Source organism: Trichoplusia ni, chromosome 10 (genome assembly GCF_003590095.1).
Source record: "Trichoplusia ni isolate ovarian cell line Hi5 chromosome 10, tn1, whole genome shotgun sequence".
Taxonomy (NCBI): domain Eukaryota; kingdom Metazoa; phylum Arthropoda; class Insecta; order Lepidoptera; family Noctuidae; genus Trichoplusia; species Trichoplusia ni.
In genome coordinates this window covers 8,868,587-8,889,858 of record NC_039487.1, presented here as the reverse complement: position 1 = coordinate 8,889,858, position 21,272 = coordinate 8,868,587, and the positions used below count along the sequence as shown (strand labels likewise).

At 31.6% G+C, this 21,272-nt stretch overlaps 1 protein-coding gene across 3 annotated transcripts in view; it reads right to left on the bottom strand.

The window, feature by feature from the left end:
- LOC113498366 overlaps nucleotides 1-21,272 on the bottom strand; it is a 108,266-nt gene that overhangs the window by 23,151 nt on the left and 63,843 nt on the right. For 2 of the 3 annotated variants that reach the window (XM_026878377.1, XM_026878376.1), the window contains one exon: nucleotides 3,228-3,273. In XM_026878377.1, coding sequence (XP_026734178.1) covers nucleotides 3,228-3,273 — 46 coding nt within the window. Of the gene's footprint in view, nucleotides 1-3,227; nucleotides 3,274-11,827; nucleotides 12,540-21,272 lie in introns of those variants that run through there. The other variant, XM_026878378.1, reaches the window with a different exon arrangement.

The following is a 21,272-nucleotide window of genomic DNA, read 5'->3' as shown; positions in this document are numbered from 1 at the left end:
TCGTAGTAGGGAAATCTTCAAAATTATCAATTATTTTTTAATTATATTTTTGGTAGCCTTTTACTTTATATTGCGTTTCGAAGTGTTTGTTCGCTTCGATAATTTTACGGTTTTCAAAATACAAACATAGTAAAGGAACGTCAAAATTATAAATATTCTTATAAATATTATAAGTAAAAATTCTTTGAAACTGACTTTTTTTCTAATAGTACGAGTAGTTGTAACTAAGGAATGTACACGCAACGTTTATCGAGTGCGTGTTCGTAACACGTGTTGTATTTTATTGGTTTTTCAACAGATTTTAATCCCGACTGATTGGTATAAAATCCCCATGGATTTTGTTACACAATTTAGTTCTTAGTTATACATTGCAATAATTATTTCTACATACGTGAATTACAAGTTGGATAAAATTAATAAAATTTTATCCAACTTGTAATTAATAAATTAAAATTAAAATTTGCCTGTTAACAGCAAAGCAATATGCTGTATTAGTGTTAATTAATTTGTATGTGACTCTTAAATAAATAGTATTTTTTGACCGGTCGTTAAACATACCTCAAAATCAACATGAACATCGCATCGCAAATCAATATAACAAAATAACAGATAATTTGATTGATTTAATTAAACATTTGAATGATTGATATATTATCATCGTACGTCCGATAGTGACGCCAGGACACGTCACGCGTCAACGTCTAGACGTCCTATCGCGAATGCGGAACCCCGAGTATATTTGCGTACAACTATTAATATTAATCTATAAGCCTGGACGCTTTTAAACGTAATGGAAACCTTGACATAACGATTGATCAAAAATGGCCAGACACAAAGATTCTTAAAAAAAAACCATAATAATGAGAAAATTATTGGCTTCTGAATTCTAAATGAGAACTGTTGTGTTTAATCAATACACCTGTTTTTATTTGTAGTGTCAGAAACTCAATGCTATAATTATTTCAGAAAAATTAAAAACATGTTTACATTTTTACGTATATTTTAAACTTGCATAAATCGCTAATCAGTCACGATGTTCCAGTATTTCAATGTAAACAATACTTTAAAATTACAGGAAGCAACAGATAAATAAATAAAGCTGTTCTGTTTAGCTACAAAACTTCTAATAGTTGTTACAGAAAATGCAATGCTTAACAACTCTATGCTCTCTACATTTACCCGACTGCGTTTGCAAGTAAGGTTATGTTCCAAGCACTTTATTCCCTAGTCTGAGCAGGCTGTTATAAGGAAACACTATACTTCAAATTAAATAAAATTCAAATACTGGCCGATTAGAATTTCTGCTGAAACAAGTGCCTATCGAAAATGTATTCGAATTAGCAAGTATCTATACAAAGATACAAAATGTCTGCGCCTGATATTTGATACTAATTGAATTGGATTACGAATTGGAAATACCGACGCCTATTTTGCCCAACCTCGGCTCTTAATCTTAATTGTTAACTTGTCGAAATGTTTACATAATTACATTTTATGATAGTATCCTGTTGACAACTTGAATAGTTGAACACGCAATCGTTGAATTTATACTGCGCTGTTTATCTGGAGTGGGTAAAAATCTTCCGCTTTGTTTTTTACATTTTTATTGATCTATTATTTAGTTATGACCTGCGTGTAAATAATGGAAAAGGCTCTTTTACGTAAAAGAGAGGTTTTGTCTTCGATTGCTGAGTCTGAATTTGAACTTAAAAAGACATGAATATCATACATAATGACAGTCAATATATGACCTACTATAACTAGCATTTCACAGAATCATAATAATCATATTAATTCTTTAAAAATAGTTGTATTTTCCTCGCATTTCAAAACAGTTTCTAAGAACGCTTTGACGCACTCAAACTAGTCGAGCGAGCATCACGGCTAACCGGCAGATGTTTTCTCATTACACCTAGCTAATGTGAATAAAATGATGGCTGTGATTGAAATTACTAATCCTTTTACACCGGATAAGTGACCTTTTTACATGTTACGTAAATAACTATTATTAAGAGCTTACATACTTGGTATGTGATGCCCAACCTTATTGCACGAATTAGGCAAATCGAGGCAAATCGATAATCGATGCTAATATCAAATTATCGAATGATAAATTTTATGTGGAATTCATACTAATGGTTTTATTCGCAGAACTAACTTGGACAACTTAAAAGGTCTTAATTAAAGACTTTGAATTTTAAATTGAATCGATATGTGGACATAACTCAGTAAATAATACAGGACCAACTATAAAAGTCAAGAAGAACAAATAACACATAATTTAAAAATAAATAAACAACTAATTATTTTTAATCGATACAGTAGCGAATTGAAATACAAGCTTCAAGCTCAAACATAATTATTATGATAACTTAAATGAAGATTTTATATTTATTTAATTAAAACCAGAACCTCGCACAACATAAATAAGTTTTTATGATCACGACATATTTATTTTACTAGTCGCAAATTAATTGACAATTAATTTTTAAATTTATGTGTATCCTAAATAAGGCAGTATATAATTCTAAGTCTATTAATGCATTATATATTATTTTGGATGAAACCTGTTAAATATTGGCGAACGAAGATAAGAGAACGGGTCAGAGTGGAGAGTAATTGTGTTTAGTGATATTTTTTATCGCTTTACCTAGCGTGTAATATTTGCTATCTTTAAGTTTGAATTTTGAATGAATATTAGCAAAGTTTTTAACTCTACGGACTGCTATTACTTACTTATGGTTAACTCGGTATTTCTCGGGCTCGCCCGAATATGTGTCCTTTATATGAGCTGAATAGGCAGTAAAGGTGTTTCGAGTTGAATTGAAATTAAATAACGGAATTATTTTAAACTTAAAGTTGTGAGAACATCACTAATTCAAGTTTAGTTATACTTGAGAATTAAAAGAAAAAACAGTACTTTATCGAGTAACAAAACGCTCCTTATCTTGTTTTTGTTTTGGGATTTTTCTGTTTGTAACCAAGTAATGTGTATAAATATTATTGATGTAATTTGCACTCGTTTTGCCTAACCTCCTTTTTTTTTCGTATAATTAACTTTGTTTTCAATTTGTAGGGCTATGAATACTATTTCTTAAATTTGTCAATTCGAAAGGACTGTATTCCAAACAGTTTGTATACTTGGTCGTTTTTTCCAAATAGAACAAAAAAGATTTTTCTTAAAAGCTTAAAGTTATTTTTGGTTATAATTACTCTTTTTTACTTACCATCAGGAGGCACAATATCTTCGCAGAGACGGCAAGCTGTGGTAACCTGGAACGGAGAGAAAATACACATTAGTATTTATCAAAATGAATTTTTAGACAAAGCGAAGTTATTAACACCCATTTTCTTTGTACGAAACGATTTAGCTAGTATAAGTGGAAATTACAGTGCGAAAGATATGGTATAAAACATCACCTCTATGCTTCTTAAAGTAAAATTCTTGTAGTTATAGAAGTGAGACAGATCTTTATGCCGTCTCTAACTATCTCGCTTCAACGTGCAACATTTATTTTATAATTACGTTTAGTGCACGCCAGTTATTGTATAAATGTCTGCACATACTATGTTTACATAAATACATAATATTTGCAGTTTAGAGAGTAATCTTTCGCAAGTAAAAGCACAAACATTGTCGAGTGTAATGTGTCATGTATGAGATAAACGTAACACAACTTGAGAAGGAAATTAGCTTTCTTCTTAGGCTCCAATTTACCAACATTTATTTTGTAGAATAGTTTTTAACAAAGAAACGGTCACGCGCGAGTCAAATTTGCTATAGTGGTTCCGACAAAAAGGCTTAAAATGGTTACCCATCAAATTCACCTTACCAGTCGTTGCGTTATTATTAATTATATATTTTTTAAACCAAGTGGGCACATACAACGGTTTATGATGCATAGCCAGGTGATAGTCGGACAAACGAAGACACATGTACTATTTTCATCTATTGGTTACGCTATCCTAAAAAGGACAAACGGGGCATTAATTTTCTAAGGACAGGGTCTACATGCTGTTAACAGCATAATATTATATGTTGTGTAATGCCCTGTTCTTATAAACGTCAAAAAAATATTAAGACATTTTGTTCAATAATCTAATGATAGTTCTAATGTTCTAATGACAGTTAGTGCTCAATTTTCCGCGCTTTTCCCAGCAAAGAGACATTTAAACGCTGATAATAATATTGTTGTTTTGTCACTGTTATTTATATTTATCATAATATATACCATGTCTGGAATATTACATGTTATTATCTTGCAAACACCTGATCTGAGGATTAATTTTATCATATTATCTTTGCGACGTCTTAAATCTTGTACCATGTGTTAATGACTACTTATGTTAATTTATCTGTGTTGATTAAATAAATAATGTATTAAACACACTTAGTGCGTTAAGTACAGTTTTGACAGTACGAGGGGCCTTGTTATCTTTTTGATATAATTTTAAGCATTATAACAGCCGCAACAGCTCATGATTAAATACTCCGGTTGGGTCCGAAACTAGTCGGTCACTCCCGATAAATACGCGTGAGTAAACCGTCGAATCATTTAATCATTACCTATAACATAGGTCCTTCATACTATATACATGCATGGTCCAATAAGTATTCAAGGGCACCATGTGTGGTAATGGAATGAAATATTTTATATTTATTTTACATCTTTTTTTCTACAGTCACACCACACATACAGTATGTAATACTTTAATACTAGTTCTGAGCGAAATTTACGGTCTGAAGAAAGGCAGTCATATATTGTACATACAAAGTTGGCATTTTTATTTCTACGAGTTACGCAATTGACATCAAGTTCAAAGTTATTTATGGTAATGAACAGGATGATACGGTAATTACAAAGACATTTCACTGAGTACCGAAGTAAGAAAGTACTACCTTTGGTACTAAACTATGCAGTGCGAATTATTTTAAAACTATCTTTTATACAAAGTAATTTTGATAGCTCAACAGTTACATCATTTGATATCGCAACAATATATTTAAGTACCAAAGAGTATTAATACTTATATTCCAATACACATGTTAAGTCCAAAGCATTACAAGAATACTTAATAAACAAGCAAATGAAAATAAGAATGTGGTTTCTTATCAACTATTATTAACATCTACATAATGTACTTAGAAATAACGATTGAATAGATTATTATAATTTTACATGCTCTTAAAACGTTTCTAACTTACAATAGCTAATAAATTACAGCATACTCTTTTATGTTTCTTACTTCATAATACAAATACCTGTTACGCAAGTATCGAATGAGTATTTATTTTATATCATGTAGTACGTACTACGTCCCTAAATGCTTATTTTAATGGCCCATAAAGGTTATAGGTTATGCTACCGGCTTTTTGTGTGACGAGCTTAGATAGTTATTTTATTTATATACATGCTGATGGGATATTTTGAAGACTATTACAGTGTTGTGTAGACAAAAAAGAGGAAGAAAGTATTTTTTACTTTATTTACAATAGAATGAACTTGCGAGTTGTAGTTGAATCAAATTAATTAGCAAGGCAAGCTCAGATAGGTGGATGACCTGAATTAATTCTTACCGAATTGATCATTAGCAGTTCATGATAGAGCTTAAGAGTATTGAGGCCTTTGTCCAGGGGTGTAACATTAGCTAGTAAAAATATAATGATATAATACGCCTAACGTAACTTTGTAACATCCAGAATCACTTTTTTAGTGACGTTCCAAAATGTCTCTCCTATTCTTTTGATAGTGATTGATACAGTATGGCTGTTATGAGCGACTTCTACCTTACCGTATACGTTTTTAGTATGTTAAAGAAAAAACTACATATTATGTAAATAGCATGTTTTTACCTGTATTGCAGTAAACAGAATAGGAATTAGGTCATTGACATTACACAAAAAATAGCTTCCTTACTTGAACAATGGAAACACTATATTGTTTCAATATAAAATCATTAATCATTGATAATACGATCAACCATTAGGTAACATGATATTATAAGTACGTATGGAACAAAAACCAAAGTTCATAGGCCACTTAATGAACACATTGGTATTATTATATGTATCTATTAAATAATAACAAACTTCATGGATGGATACAAAAGGAAAAAAAGTGGGTATTTTAAATACTAAGTCATTGTTTATTCTATGTCTACGTTTTGTTAAGCTACTAAATTGATGACGTATCTAGTGAGGTTTACTTACAAATTTTCAGTTGTTCTTTTACAGCAGAAAGTGCGCAAACAAAGCGCAACGAATAGAGTAGTCATTTGTTTCTCATTTTGTCAAAAACTTAATCGAAATAACTTTAATCGAAGCAACCGCAACTTTCTTTTGTTTTAAATGTCTCATACTATTTGAAAAGCAAGCAGGAATGTTTGTAACTTTGTTTACTCCCAAGAGACAGCACACACAGGAGTCAAATAACGCACAAAAACGAATACATAATGCATTCTTTAAATTAGTCAAGTTTAGAGTTACAATTACTTAGTAATTGCTCGTACAATTTCACCTGTACAATGACATACGATACTGTCGTACGAGTTGGATAAATTTACGTAAATTCTCAGTACTAAATTACTTGACGCATCGTCAAAGAATTCTATTTTACGCAATCAAGACAAGAATTTCTTTTGAAACATTACTAAATGTACGGTACAATACAGCTGAACAGTAAAAAAACTGTTTGTTTTTAAAAACAAATAAACGTCGTTTAACTTAATGAGTGTTATTGTTGATCACGTGGACGCACGTTTTCGTCACACGCTGCGAAAAGTAAAAAATGTTAGTTTGAATTTCGAATGCTTTTAAACTTAGAATAGTTCGACAGTTTAAACGTCAAGTTCGGCATATATTTGAATTTATTGCGAATAACTATTTAGATTATGTGACTTCCTTGCGTTTATGCGTAAGGAAACCGAATTTAAATAATTTATTTGCGTTTTTTATTGTTCCATAAAATTAAATAACATTTCTGTACCAATAACGTGTTAGTATGGATAAACGATATTGATTAAAAAAAGTAGAATATTCGCATTCTTGATGCCTCATTACACAAAAGTGAAGAATTTATTTGTTTTAATAAGAAGAAAAATGTCGTATGTAGATTATAACGGTGTTCATTTGTGAATAAATATGAAATAATTAAATTAACCATAATGGCATAATAGACTTTACGTTACATAAAAAAAAAATGATACGCATCTACACTTTACACAACAAGTCCTTGGCAGCATTATTAATATTGACTCGCCAGACTTCCTAAAACACGATAAATAAATAGAAATACCTAACATTATTGTATAAAAAATGATAAGAAATTATATAACGGCAAGTCAAAGCCCAGTAACCTACTTCTATCAATCTATTCTGAAGAAAGAAGATAAGATGATAACAGACTGATACGTCGCTATCACGTGATCAATACATTTTAAATTAAATTCACAACTGTGAAACATATTATTGATGTTCACTCCAGTAATACAATGTAAGGAAACGATGGTTTTCAATCAACGGTTTAGCAATGATACAGATGATACAGCATGAAAAATGTTTTAACAGTTTAAGCACCATGCTTGTAGAAAAAAAAACTGTAAAAATAAAGAAATGTAACCACTGGCACATACAGTGAGAGTTAGAAAAGAAACAGGGTCTACGCATTCTAATTCCAAAAATCCGAATTCGTTTGATTCCTCGTTTAAAATTTCATAAATCAAAATGGACGCACATCGCAGGTACGCGCTGCAAACTCGTACAATATGTATTACGTACGGGGCAACATTACCACGTTGTTGGGCAAACACAGTTGCTTGGTAATGAATTTTCTCACAGCGTCCTTGAACTTCGCGTGCCTTGAATATCAAATGAGCACACTTCTCAACGACTGTAAATTCTAATGAGTGTCTGGGAGGTCCCAATTTACATAAATGTTACGAAAACTAACATAAATATTTGTGAATTTTGTAACGCGCCCCATGTGGCAGAGAAAATCGATGTTTTGACTCGATTTCTATGTATTTCTCGTTAATTAAGTTGATATAAATCGCGTGTTTATTGCGTGACATCAAAAACGTATAGGTTTAATAAAATATCGAGAATTCTGGCGCCAGACACAATGACGTAAAAATATACTCACACATGCATATTAAAATATCCATGACTAAACATACTCGTATATAACTAATTTTTTTTTTCGTAGAAACTGATTAAAGACCATCGAACCTTAGATAAGTCACGTACGTAGAAAAGCAACGAAATATATTCATGACTAAAAACTTTTTTCTGCTTTTTTTATCGAATATAAGCGATAAGTCATCTTTTACAAGTCAATTACAATTAGGAACGTTGTCATCCTACTCGCGTGTCATGTTTTGTGTTATTCCTATTGTGAAACAGTTACAAGACTGCTAATTCAACCGGAACGTTGAAATATTGAGACATCAACACAATTTATTGCTCTACAATTCAGTATCGAGACATTATTATCGACATTTTATGTTAATTAAGCATATCGATCTGTATTTGAAAAAGTAGCAAAAAAATAATACGTCGATTCGATTTTTAAACAATTTTGAAATATTGTGCAATAAAAAAGCATTCGAAATCTTCATGGAAAATGTTGTTTATTTTTTTTTCGAAATTTTTAAATACTTGCCAGTGTGAGTAGAATGATATTATACAGAGAGTAGTAGTAGCAAAGAGGTAAATAATTACCTGATTTACACCTCTTTTCATTTTATGAATCTACTATAAATTATTATAATATGATGCTTGCAACATTCATGTGAGCCTGAACATATACTTCTGTTCATTGTTTTGTTAATTAGTTTGTAATTTCTGTCGTTTTGTTTATGAGTTATTAACAATTTCTATCTAAGTTCAGTTGTAAAAACTCAAATTTATTATATATTTTATTCGTTGGCAATAACCTTTCTCGAAACTTTCTTTAATTTATTTTTACTTTTTCTACTACCTATTACTTGTAAGAGATTGTATCATTATAGCCATCTCTTTTAATAATAGTCAAAGGTTTTTTCCTAGTTTTTTGCTAGGTATTAAAGACATTTGACGTTACCCTTTCCCTTACTCGAGGGATCACTTTCTTATTTTGACTCCTGCACTCAATAATTTAATCCCAGTACCGCGGGGGGTTTCATAAACATTCGAGTCACAAAAACAACAGGACTTAGAGTAGGAATTTGTGTAACACACAAATGCTTTTCCTACGCTGGGTTCAAAGTGGGTTTTCCGTGGTAACGTCAACCACTCGGCTACTCGGCTATCCGTGCAGACATAAGTCTAAGTCCGTGCTTCCACAACTGCAGACTTATTTTAAGAGGTGATGGTTGCCACCCCGGATGAATAGTTATAAAGATTTTTACAGTTAGAATGAGTATACTTTCAATCACTATATTGCTCAGGTATTCCTTGTCTTTATAATCTTTGTTTATAAATACATATTGAATCATTTCTCCGTATCTAATAAATGTAATTACCTACTCGAGATACAACAGAGTAAATAATCTTAAATGATTTAATTAACGTTAATTGCATTCGTTAATTAAAGTCAATATCCATATCACGTGGAAAATTGAGAAAAACAATTAAGAAATTATTAAATGCGCAACTGAATCAATATTCCAAGTTATTAAAAATAAAGAAAACCAATGTTTTATTTTAACTAAAAAAATATTGTATTTTTTTTAGATATTGATAACTTAACTAAAATAAATAAATTTTAAAATAAATAAACTTTTAATAAGGAAATAATAATTCAACAAAAAAATACAATATTTTAACTGTTGCGGAACCCATTTTATGAATAATTACACAAAAAAATGTGCTTTATTATTTTAATTGAATAATGTGAAAAATAAACACCTCATTATGCGGTAGATCAACTATGTAAACATAAATTAATTATATAATTGATTATTATCACCATTGAACCCAATTATCCGTTATATTCAATTATGTGTGACAATTAATAATTATAATATAAAATCTTACTGATAGCTGTAGTGTAGTTGTTTAGATAAGCACACTTGATGCGACGCATGAGTACTAATCTTTAGGCGCCATTTTGATAATATTTTTTATTACCTATATTTATCAAAATATTGTTGTCAAGTAGGGTTTGAGAAAACATACCTTTTGACATTAATAAGTCATGCAATACGAGAGCTCTTTGTTGTTTACCTGTTTGCTGTTAAGATTCCAAGTTTTAAATAAATCAGCTTTTGAATTTTTTTACTGGACACAGAAAAGAGAAAACAAGCGATTAAAAATCAATCTCTGTTCCAAATTCAAACAAATTTCTACAAAGAATAGTAAAACACTAAACAAAAAGTATCGATTCCATTTTTTTTTTAAGATTCGTTTAATATTTATAAATCGTACGAAATGCTGGCTTTATATAAAATAATACAGTATATACCTATTTAATAGAAAAAAATAGGCTATATTGCTACAGGAAGCTGATGAAGCAATCAACTATGTTATTCTAGCACTACAAGAAATATGTAAATAGGCTTATTGGCCACAGAATGATGTTATTAGTACGGCGTTAATATTATAATCACATAGTGGCCTCTTCACAACAGGGGGCAGCATAGTGCTAGGTCATCTACATAGTAAATGATAACTTCTTAGCAACGTGTCGGCAAACATAATTTAAAACATATATTTGCGTGTGACACAGTTGCTTTGAACGTCTGTTGCCATTAAAACTTTGGACTTGGTAAAAACCTACTTCAAGTTATCTGGAAGAAAAAACTTTTCTAGAGGCTTTTTTTGTTCTAAAACAATTTTTAATTTAACTAATTTGTCTAGATAGGCTGTGTCTCATAAGAATTAAAGATTAGTGAAAGAGAGAAAGATTAGTCTTATTGGGGCTGTTCGAGTTGGTATTATATTGTCCAATTAAAAATAAAATAAACTAAGTACTAAAACGAATAAAATTCACAAATGGTTGGAGAAAAGTCAAAAATTGTTCCCCGCTCGTTTTTTTGTCGGCATGTATTCCGATATTTATTTTAAAACAATCAAGAATTGAATTATAAGAAGTAGTTCTTTTCTTACTAACTTACTAATAAGTTCTTAGAATTTTTCATTGAAATAATGTAGTAGGTATTGTTTAACACATTCTTACAATTCGCATTAAGACACCAAAAGTATATTATTTATAATTATTTCTAACAATTTTGATAAACTTATACCTTAATATTTTTTGTCAAACATGAAAACAAGTCATTATCACATTAACTTCTTAAGCTATTTACTCAAACCGGACCATTGCAAAAACATTTAACCCAAATACTAAATAAAAAATATTAAACAATGTTAACTAGTAGTAGTAATGTCAAATATTTTGACATGACTAGTCGTGGACGCTCTAACGAAGAATACGCAAAAGCGAGTGCATTTTCGAAATATAAAACACATAATTATCTCTAACATACTTGTAAAAGATACATGTCTACCTATCAGGGGACTTATGGACTCTTGTCACGATTATATACAATTGAGATTTACACTATCTTTATCGCACAAGAATCAATAACGATATGCTGTAAAAAAACAACACCTTCATTCATAAATAATGAACGATTTTACGTCACAAACACGCCGTCTAAGTACATTTTTCAAATCTAAACTTTTATCATGGTTTGCTGGGGGATTACTTTGTTTGATAGCGTGACAACACTAAAAATATCCACAGATAAAAAACTAAAGAAAAAGTGTATATTATCTAAGTGTCTGTCATGCGCATGGCAACAAATAAAGCATAATTATGTTTTTTTTAATACTAAATCCACTTACATAGCCGAACTTTGCCGTCATGTTGTGTCCCGTTGTATATTATGTAGAACATACATCTAACTGAATTACTCTGCCGGTTTTCCTTTACTAAAACTGAACAATCCACTTTTATGTAATATTTTTTCAACACACTTCTCATTCAATAGAACAAAACACTGAAAATAGTATACTTTTTGTGCTTCAATTCAAGCAAAACGCAAACAATAGCTTTTGTAGTCACTAAAAAAATACAGTGTAAACGCTGAACGTACTCTGAAGAGAAACACCTACGTTTCACATCACTTTCATAATTTTCCGAATAAGCCAGCGAGCGGGGTTTAAAATGGAGCACCTTTTTTGTCAAACGCCTTTGACGTACTGGCGTCTTTGAATTATCCAGAGTGCGATTTTTTTTCTTAATTTTTCGTATACGGGTGTGTGTATTTTCACGCGCGTATTTGTGAGGCTTCAGCGCCGACGGTCGACATGTGCGCTGCGCGGCGGGCGGCCAACGACTACGAGATAAAAACCTCGCTTGATTATAAACTTATAAGCTAAACTTTTTTGTGAGTGTGCGTGCGTTGTGGTTGTGTGCTCACGAGGCTTTGTTGGTGACCTTACAAAGTTTTCACTTACGTTAGTTCTTGTAGAAAAGTTGCGTTTCTTACATCTGAGACCAGTTAATTTGAATTTCGAATTAAAACCTTTTTTTTTAATCTTTTTCGTGGTATAATTTTGCGTTCAATTTAGGATTTTCGTTTTAATAATAATTAATTTACAAGAGAAAAATATATTTTTTTATTCGAACCATTTTTGTTTCATGCAAAAATGGTTCTAATGTTGTGTTTAATTGAGAGCATTTACCGTTAGCATAAATTCTATTTTGAATACACCCCGAAATAATGCGACATTAAAAGTGACCAGTACACAAATAATATTAACGACAGCCTATAAAAAAATATACCTGAACCGTATAGTTAAAGTATATAGTTTTAAATACTAACAAAAAATAAACACGGAAAACGATGCATGCAGCACCTGAGCATTAAAGTGGACGGACGTAATCTATTCAAGACTTTATCAAAATGGGTCAATGCGGCAGTACCTTACTCCTTACTGCGGCAGACTCGTATATCACGGCAAACACAAATTGTAGCACATACACTGCCGTTTTTCACTATACATTTTTATCTGCGAAACTATTTTGACAGCAATGGATGGCTTGTTTAATTTTCTATTTCAAATCGATTAGTTTTATAAAATAATTTTCGGAATAATTTATTGATTGTTAGTCTGTCGAATAGCATTTTGGCGGTATCTTGTTTGAAAAGTGATTTCAAAATTCTATTTGTACTGCTATTTTAGTCAACATAAATATTCGTGATTGTTTTTTTTTAATGTCTTATTAATTTTATTTAGGGCTGTTTAAAATATCCACACTGCTTTTTTATATGATAAATGAATTGAATAGCTATCACAAAACTTCTTTAGTAAATTCAAGACTTAAAAAGCGGCTTTTAAAAGAGTATTTATGTTTTGTCTTTGCGTAATAAGAAAATAATATGTCTGTATTGAATTTTAAATGATAATGATGACAATATAATAACTGAATACATTATGAAGAACCAATCAATTCTCAACATTTCCTCACATTTTATAGAAGTACCGAACAAAAGAGTCTTAGAATATATTTTATTAGATTCCAATTATTCAAACAACAAATATTAAGGTACGATGTTTACTCAGGTGCCAAGCCTGCATAAATTAACAAGTTTTTCACAATACGGGATAGAATCAGTGTTGTAAAGTCCAATTGTTGCCTTTGTTAAACGTTTACTGCATTATTCATATCATTGAGAAATAATATTATAGATAAAGCTACATTATTGATTGTATACACTTCAATTTATAAACTGCCCAAGGTGATATTAGGGTATCTTAACTAAAGTATAATGAGAACTTTATTAAAAAGGTCGTATAACCACCGAGTTACCATAATAGGTCGTTATAAAAGCGAGACACCGCTAGGCTCACAGTAGTGCGATCTCACTTTAACAACATCAATAAGCTTGAGTAGAGGTATTAATACGATAACATAATTGCAAAAAAATACATTTTGCTATTTCTATTATTATCTGGACAACAATTTTAAAACGTCATCAAACAGCCTTTTACCCGATTACCTTAAACACCACCAATACAAAAAAAAAACAGACAACTAGGGGATTTTTTCATCGTATTTTCAAAGCAACTACTATAAACTATTGTCAATAGTCCAAATTCCCAGTAATCACGTGCTAATTCACAGTTTATTACGTGTTTATAAACATTACCTTGTGGATGTTTTTATTTGAGTTATACGAACATAAACATCTATGTATTTGTTTGTACAAAACTGACATTGTCAAAGTCTAAGTGTTCAATGCTATTCTATCTGGGTCTTGAATGACAGTGAGTCAAATATTTGAATTATTTTGTGTTTTCAAGGAGAGATGGAATTATTTTATTATACATAAGTAACGTTATATAATTTATTTTAGATGACCTCCGTGGTCGAGTGGCGGATGCACCGGTTTCAAGGTGTCGCTATCTCTGAGGTCCCGGGTTCGATCCCCGGTCGGGTCAATGTAAAAATTCACATTTCTACATTGTCTCGGGTCTGGGTGTTTGTGGTACCTTTGTTGTATCTGAATTCCATAACACAAGTGCTTCAGCAACTTACTTTGGGTTCAGAACAATGTATGTGATGTTGTCCGCATTTATTTATTTATTTAATTATTTATAAGCGTATGTATATAAAAAATCGTAAAAACAGAACGTGAAGGAAAATATGTGGAACGGTGCTATTTACTTCAAAAGAAATCTGTACCAGCAAATCCGCAATAGGAGAAGTCTTTAGTATTTACAAGTTGCAGTGTGCGAATTCAATATTAAAAATAATAAGTTAGAAAGCACTTTATTTTCTCCTGTTTTCTTAAAATACCTACCTAAACTTTGTCTGATAAACAAATGAAGAGTAAACGATCGTTATTAAAAAAAAGTTGCCATTTTTAAATGAGCTTCAGTCATTTATTTTACTTGGCATAATTATGTTGAAATTCAAAACATCACATGAGTATTCTACTTCGTTTGAGTGATAGAGTTTCATATAATGAGAGAAGATGAAAGCAATTTCAATAGCTGAGCGTGGCATTGAATATTCAGAGGGTTAGAGGTCAAGAGCCACTGCGACAGTTGACTTTATTTTCGGAACACCTGATTAATTAAGCTTCTCACAGTTTGCTGCTGAAAGTTCTGTGACCTTGATTAGGGCCCTTTCCTTTGCATGTGTATTGTATAGCCCTTATTTCAGACATGGAAGACAATAAACCGGACTGTTTTCAAAAACCGTTTATTGTAGCAGATTACTAAGAAGTCCATTTTGCCAGCTAACGATTATAGTTTCTCATACATATTCTTTAACGCTTTTACTGCCGTACCATAAATATAGCTAATAACTAGTTCCGAAATAACGTATTTTCCAATGCGATATAATATTTCTCGATATTTATAAGAGGTGATATACATATTTCTTTATTGAAAAACAAAAATTCCTTTGCCTTGATTTAAAAAATATGTTTTTTCGAATCGATTTGCATTTCGACCTCAGTTCGTCACACTTGCACACGTAACTTCCGAGTTAACAATACGTTTCTTTTTTCCTTGTTTAGAGTCAAGGATGCATGGAAGGTATGCAAGAAAAGAGGATTGTTTGGACAGAGTCACCTTGACCCGGCAAGCGCATGACCGCTTGATCGTCGCCCAATAACTTGTGACCTTTTAAATCTCACTTCATTTCCTTTATTTATCTTACTGACAAGGTGTTGACGGGCGAGACGGGAGTTTCTCATTAACTGGTCGTAAATTCGGAAAACTTAATCACTGACGATTTCGCCACGACTCGACTATTTATTTTCCCGTTGTTCGTTATTTATGCTCACTAATTAACCTCACCTTGATATAAAACTATTGCATTTCACAATTTTCTCGACAGCTAACGCAACTGAAAGGGCAATGCAACGCCATGACTTTTGTTTTAACGAAATATCAACAAACTATCGCTTTACAATTTGAATAATGTCCAATTTAATACACTATTAACGTTGAACTAATAATAAAGCGAGTCCTTATTGCAGAATGGTTAAATAACGCATAATAATGGCGAGTGCGGTTGCTCGTTGTCGCGTTTACGAGTGTTTATTTACTCTTTGCACTACAATGGCATATCGCACAATAAAGTTACGCTCGAGAAGCTATAATCAGAATGTTCTGTGTAAATAAACTTTGTTCGCGAAGATACTTGACGCAGGAGTACTTAACCGAGGCCTTTGCTTAACGTTCTGCGCCGATAAAAAGGTTTCGTGCCATGTCTGACGTCTCAGTTGAGTTTTACTGCCGCCAACATTGTGGTGCACAACACGTCGACAACCGACTATTTTCTAAATTTATGTTACAGATGAAAATTTAAAGTTGGAGATATAAATTACGCTATAACCTGAAACTAGAAAATACAGTGCTTCACTTGGTATCACCGAGATCAATTACGTCACACCGTTGAATATTTAGATACGTGTTGTCTGTATTTTGTTTAACAAAAACGTGTAAAAAATGTACCAATGAACTTGACCTACTCATGTTTATTTAAGTCAATATTTTTGAATCATCAATGGTATAAATAGGGGCATTGCACTGGCATCCATTTTCTTACATCAAGCCCAAGGTTTATTCTATTTACGAAAACATTAATAGTATGTCATTTATGATGCAGAACTGTCTTTCTTACCTCTCGGATCAAGACCGCACCGCATGCCTCCGTAAACTTAACTTATAGAGCTATTAAAAGTATTTAAAACCATATTCTAATACCCCTAAAGTTTATTTTTGCTCTATAATCAGATGTTGTGATGATGTTAGCTGAACAATGTCAACATGTACTAAATAAATACTAAAAGAAGCGCCGCCTACAGGTTTCGTAAATATTTTTTTTATTCTTTTGCCTAGACTTTTCGCAAGCTTTGTTTAGGGGTTAAATAAAATTACGAATAGACTTCAGGAACCTATAAGCTAGACATACATTGTATTATTTAGTCAATGAATGATATATAGGGCCCTTCTTTCTGGATGGAAAATCATATGACTTCTCGCACTTCTAGATAAACATATCAGAATTTTACTGACTAAAGCCAACCCATTTTCCTTCCTTTGTTTTTTTTTAATCCCGCTAGCTTATTAGAAGGCCTATAGTTACGTCATTGAGTAATATAGTTGCAAATGTGGGAGAGAGATACCGCTCTACGGCGTGTAATGCGCTGTCACGCTTTTATAATTACAATTAGCCATCTACACTCAACCAGTGGCTAACTAGTAAAGGATTTACAATATTTAATGTAGGAATTTCAATATTATAACTATGATATAAACGTGTCTAACATTTAAGAGCATAGTAAAACGGAGTATACTTGAGAAAAGTACTTAATGAATAATGATCTTCGCCTAATGATCTCTATGTACTTAACTGATGGGAGTGATTCGCATTGCTGTCTGTAAATACGCCATTTTTCAGGAAATTGTCTCCAAAACCCATTCACCCCCAAGTAATATTTTTATTTCACCTATAAAAGCTTAAGCCCGTTAAGCTATCCGGTTAAATAACTCATATTTATCGGGATCACCCGATTAGTTTCGGCCAAAAAGCAGTTATGAATACGCATCATTTTTTTTTAATAATATTATTTAAATGTTGATTTGAACTTATAAACAAAATCTCCTAAAGTTTTGTAAAAACTTCACACACACTTTTTAAAAACATATACATATATACCAATGAACCGTGGTTAACAAAACTAGTTTTGAAATAAAAATTAAAAAACACGAGAGAACCCAAGTACAAAGGCTAGTGATCGATCAAGAACACAGCACGATTATAAGGCATACTTAACTTTTATATAGTGATCGTAACGCACAGCCTGCTTATGGCGTAATGTGTGAAATTCTACGTTACGTGCCGACCACAAACATTATACCTATTTAATAATATTTGCTTAGTTTGTTATTTGCCAGTGCCAGTGTCCTTAAACTTGCAGAACAATTTTGCAGCTGTTATTTTCAGCAATATTGAAGAGACATATGAGGTTACAGCGTTGTATCTATGTAATTTTAATATAATTATTGCTTTTTTTTTTACTTTAAAGTTATTTTATCTTTGTATTGGTTTGGTCGAGTAAACCCAGACTCAGAAGAAGCATTCGTGGATGAAACAAATGCGTGTGTTACGCGCAGATCGAGATCGCGACCCGTCGCTCACGATGGGTTTGGCGTGGTGACCTATACCACTCGGCTACCCGGCTAGGAAAACATCAACGACAGCTCTAAATATATAGTTGTGAGTTAGTAAATAGGCAATTTTATCAAGTGGTTTAATTACTAAAAACATATACATGTATTTCACACATTTCTTACTCAATATTTTTACTTAGCGCTACGGAGATCGAGTATTTAAACATTATATTTACTTAATTGAAACACAAAACTCGAGTAATTAATATTGTCTGTTTGACTGTTCCGTTCTTTTTTTCGGTTTATCAATAATGACTTTTGCCAAACATTCCTAGAAAACCTAACATACTAGACTCGTTCTTGATCCTGAAATGTCACTTACGTCACAGCCCTCTTTATACAAGTACTAAGTTAAGTACTACTGGAAACGTTATTTATTAAATTCTCTACCAATATCTTTACTTAGCATTTGAGTCAAGTCTTCAAAAAAGTAATTCATATAAATACCGGATAAAATTCGTGTCATGTTTTGTCAATTTACATTATTATTGAACACTTAAGTGCACAGTCTACAAACAAATTTCACATGCTTTTACGCTGCCAGAAGTATTTGAAGTTTTCACTTATTTAATATAAGCAATAAGTAAGCAATGATCTTTACCAAATATACGTGAATATTTTTCTTCTTATGGTAGCACCGTACCTTTACTTCTTAAGACCTCTGACTCTTACTTTTATGGAAGCGAGATGGTAAAATACATTAAATGTAGCTCTATCACGCTCACACGAAAGTTTTCAATAGGTTGGTTGACTTAATTGTTTTGCTTTTCGCTATAAAACTATGCACTGTTTAAGAATAATTAAACTACTTTTTATGTTTTATTCCACTGCACACCTGCAACGTTCCTTAATAACAATTATTGAAAAGATTTTGCCTTTTTTTAATTAGCGTGTTTAACAATGAGTTTTAAGATAAATATTTTAATTTAGCGAATTCCGTAGTTTCAGCGACGTAGTTGAATTAAATTAAATAAAGTCATTAATCGTCATTTAAATGGGACTAGATTTTTTGACTCCTATTTAAAAGAAAATGATGTGTACCTACGTTTGTCACCTCATAAAATCGAATTTTAATCTTGGTTATAAATAAAGAAGTGGCTACATACATACATACTATTTGAAACACTTTTATCATCTAAAACTGTCCCAATTCACTAATACTGGCAGAACATTATCAGATAATGTAATTCGGTGCCAGCGTTCCGTTTCCTTTAGATAATCCTAAAACTCTACATTTTTAAAGTAATTCATGACTTAAATTATATAAAATGTATGATAATTATCTTCTTCATATCGTATGGGTAATGTGTGGTCTTTGACGTGGCGTGTGGCATTACCTATATTTTTTAATACCTAGCTGAGTATAGCGTTCCTATATTTATCGTAGGTATCTGTATGATAAAATGGCGGAAATTAATCAAGGATTTTGTTACTTTGCGAACGATGTCGACGAAGAACTGTAAAAGTCTGATTAATTAAAATACTTTACGCGAAGTCGATGTTTTTCTCTATCCACTTGTTAATTACGCTGCTAAAAAGCTTGTGGAAAAATATAAGTAATAAATGTGTACCGCTAATCAATTAACTCGGCCTGTTAAGTAGAGGTCAACAGGTCTTACTTTTAGTGCTTTTCCAGCAAATTGTGAGCAAAGGAAATAGGTCATTCGCATTGTAACGTTACGTCGCAAAGGTTGTGTCGCTTTCACACGTCTTTTTCTTACACAACTTTCTAAGCTGCATCCAGTACCAAGATATACAAAATATATTTCTAAAATTATCTATTTTATTTTAAAATCTTTTAGAGACTTATGAAACTTAACATATAAATAAATCTTGACTTGATATAACTGTAATGTTCTGAAATGAAAGTTTCAACACAATTTGGACAAATAATGAAATGTGAACAAATCCCTAAACCGACCCTACCAAAATTAATACAAGTCCAAAAATATCGGTCACAACATAAGTTTTCTCAAAAGGTTAATGTGTCCGCATATAAACCTCATGTTGTGTAAGTGCTAAAACTAGATACATTAGTAAATCAGGAGTCTCGACGCTATGTGTCTATTTGTTCGAACAATTACATAGACTGGGCGCCAGTCGACAAACATAACTACGACAAACTTTGAACGTGCGTATAGAATACTTCGAGGATTAGTTCGCATCGCTAAATAAATAAGTAGAAGAACCATTATAATGTGTGATAAGTATGTGGTTTAGTATAGGCATTAAGAGGTAGCTAGCTCTCTACAATATTGTATGTAGTTATTACTAGCTGACTATCAAAATAATTGACATAAAAAGTGCATTTTATTTGTATAGAATCAATATTCGATTTGGTGCAGCCGTTCGAAAGATATGGGCGTACATACAAATCAAAGATTTTTTTTTTTGATACAAAATATTATAATGTTCACTAGCTTATTTGTTGCGTCGAACACGCAGACGTTTAAAAAAAGAAAAATGCTGAGGCAAACGAATTTCTTGTCATCAGCGGCATTTCAATAAACCTACAGTTATATATAATAATTGCTACTTTGTTAGTACTTCATTTTCTGTATATTTCTTTTATCGTGACATACATTAAATGTGTGATTTCCTGTTTGAAATTCCATACATTTTTTACAAGCTGTCAAATTGTTTGATTTTCAAAATTCAAAATTTCATTTCGTATATTGATGGTAAATACGTTTTGAGGGCACTTTAAATTGTGTGGAGCGTGGTTTTTTTAACTGATATAAATATATCTTTTATTATATTAAAATTATCTTGATTAATATTTAAAATCCGAGTTTCTGGATTTCCAATATGAATCTGAAATAGCCAGTCTACGTTCTAATGAATAAGTGTGGTTTGACATATTTTGTTCACTCCTACTCTGTAAAGTTACTAGCCAATATCGCACGGTATGAGAAACACTCCGGCAATCTTTTTACTAAATTAAAACTATTACAATTTCGACGTATTACATCTCTCAAATAACAAATTCACTTGCAAAATTTGCAATTTTTTTTTGCCTAAATCCGTGTCCGTATTAATAAATGTAAGTGATTTTGCATGAGAAATTTATGGGAACGAGAACAAAAGACTA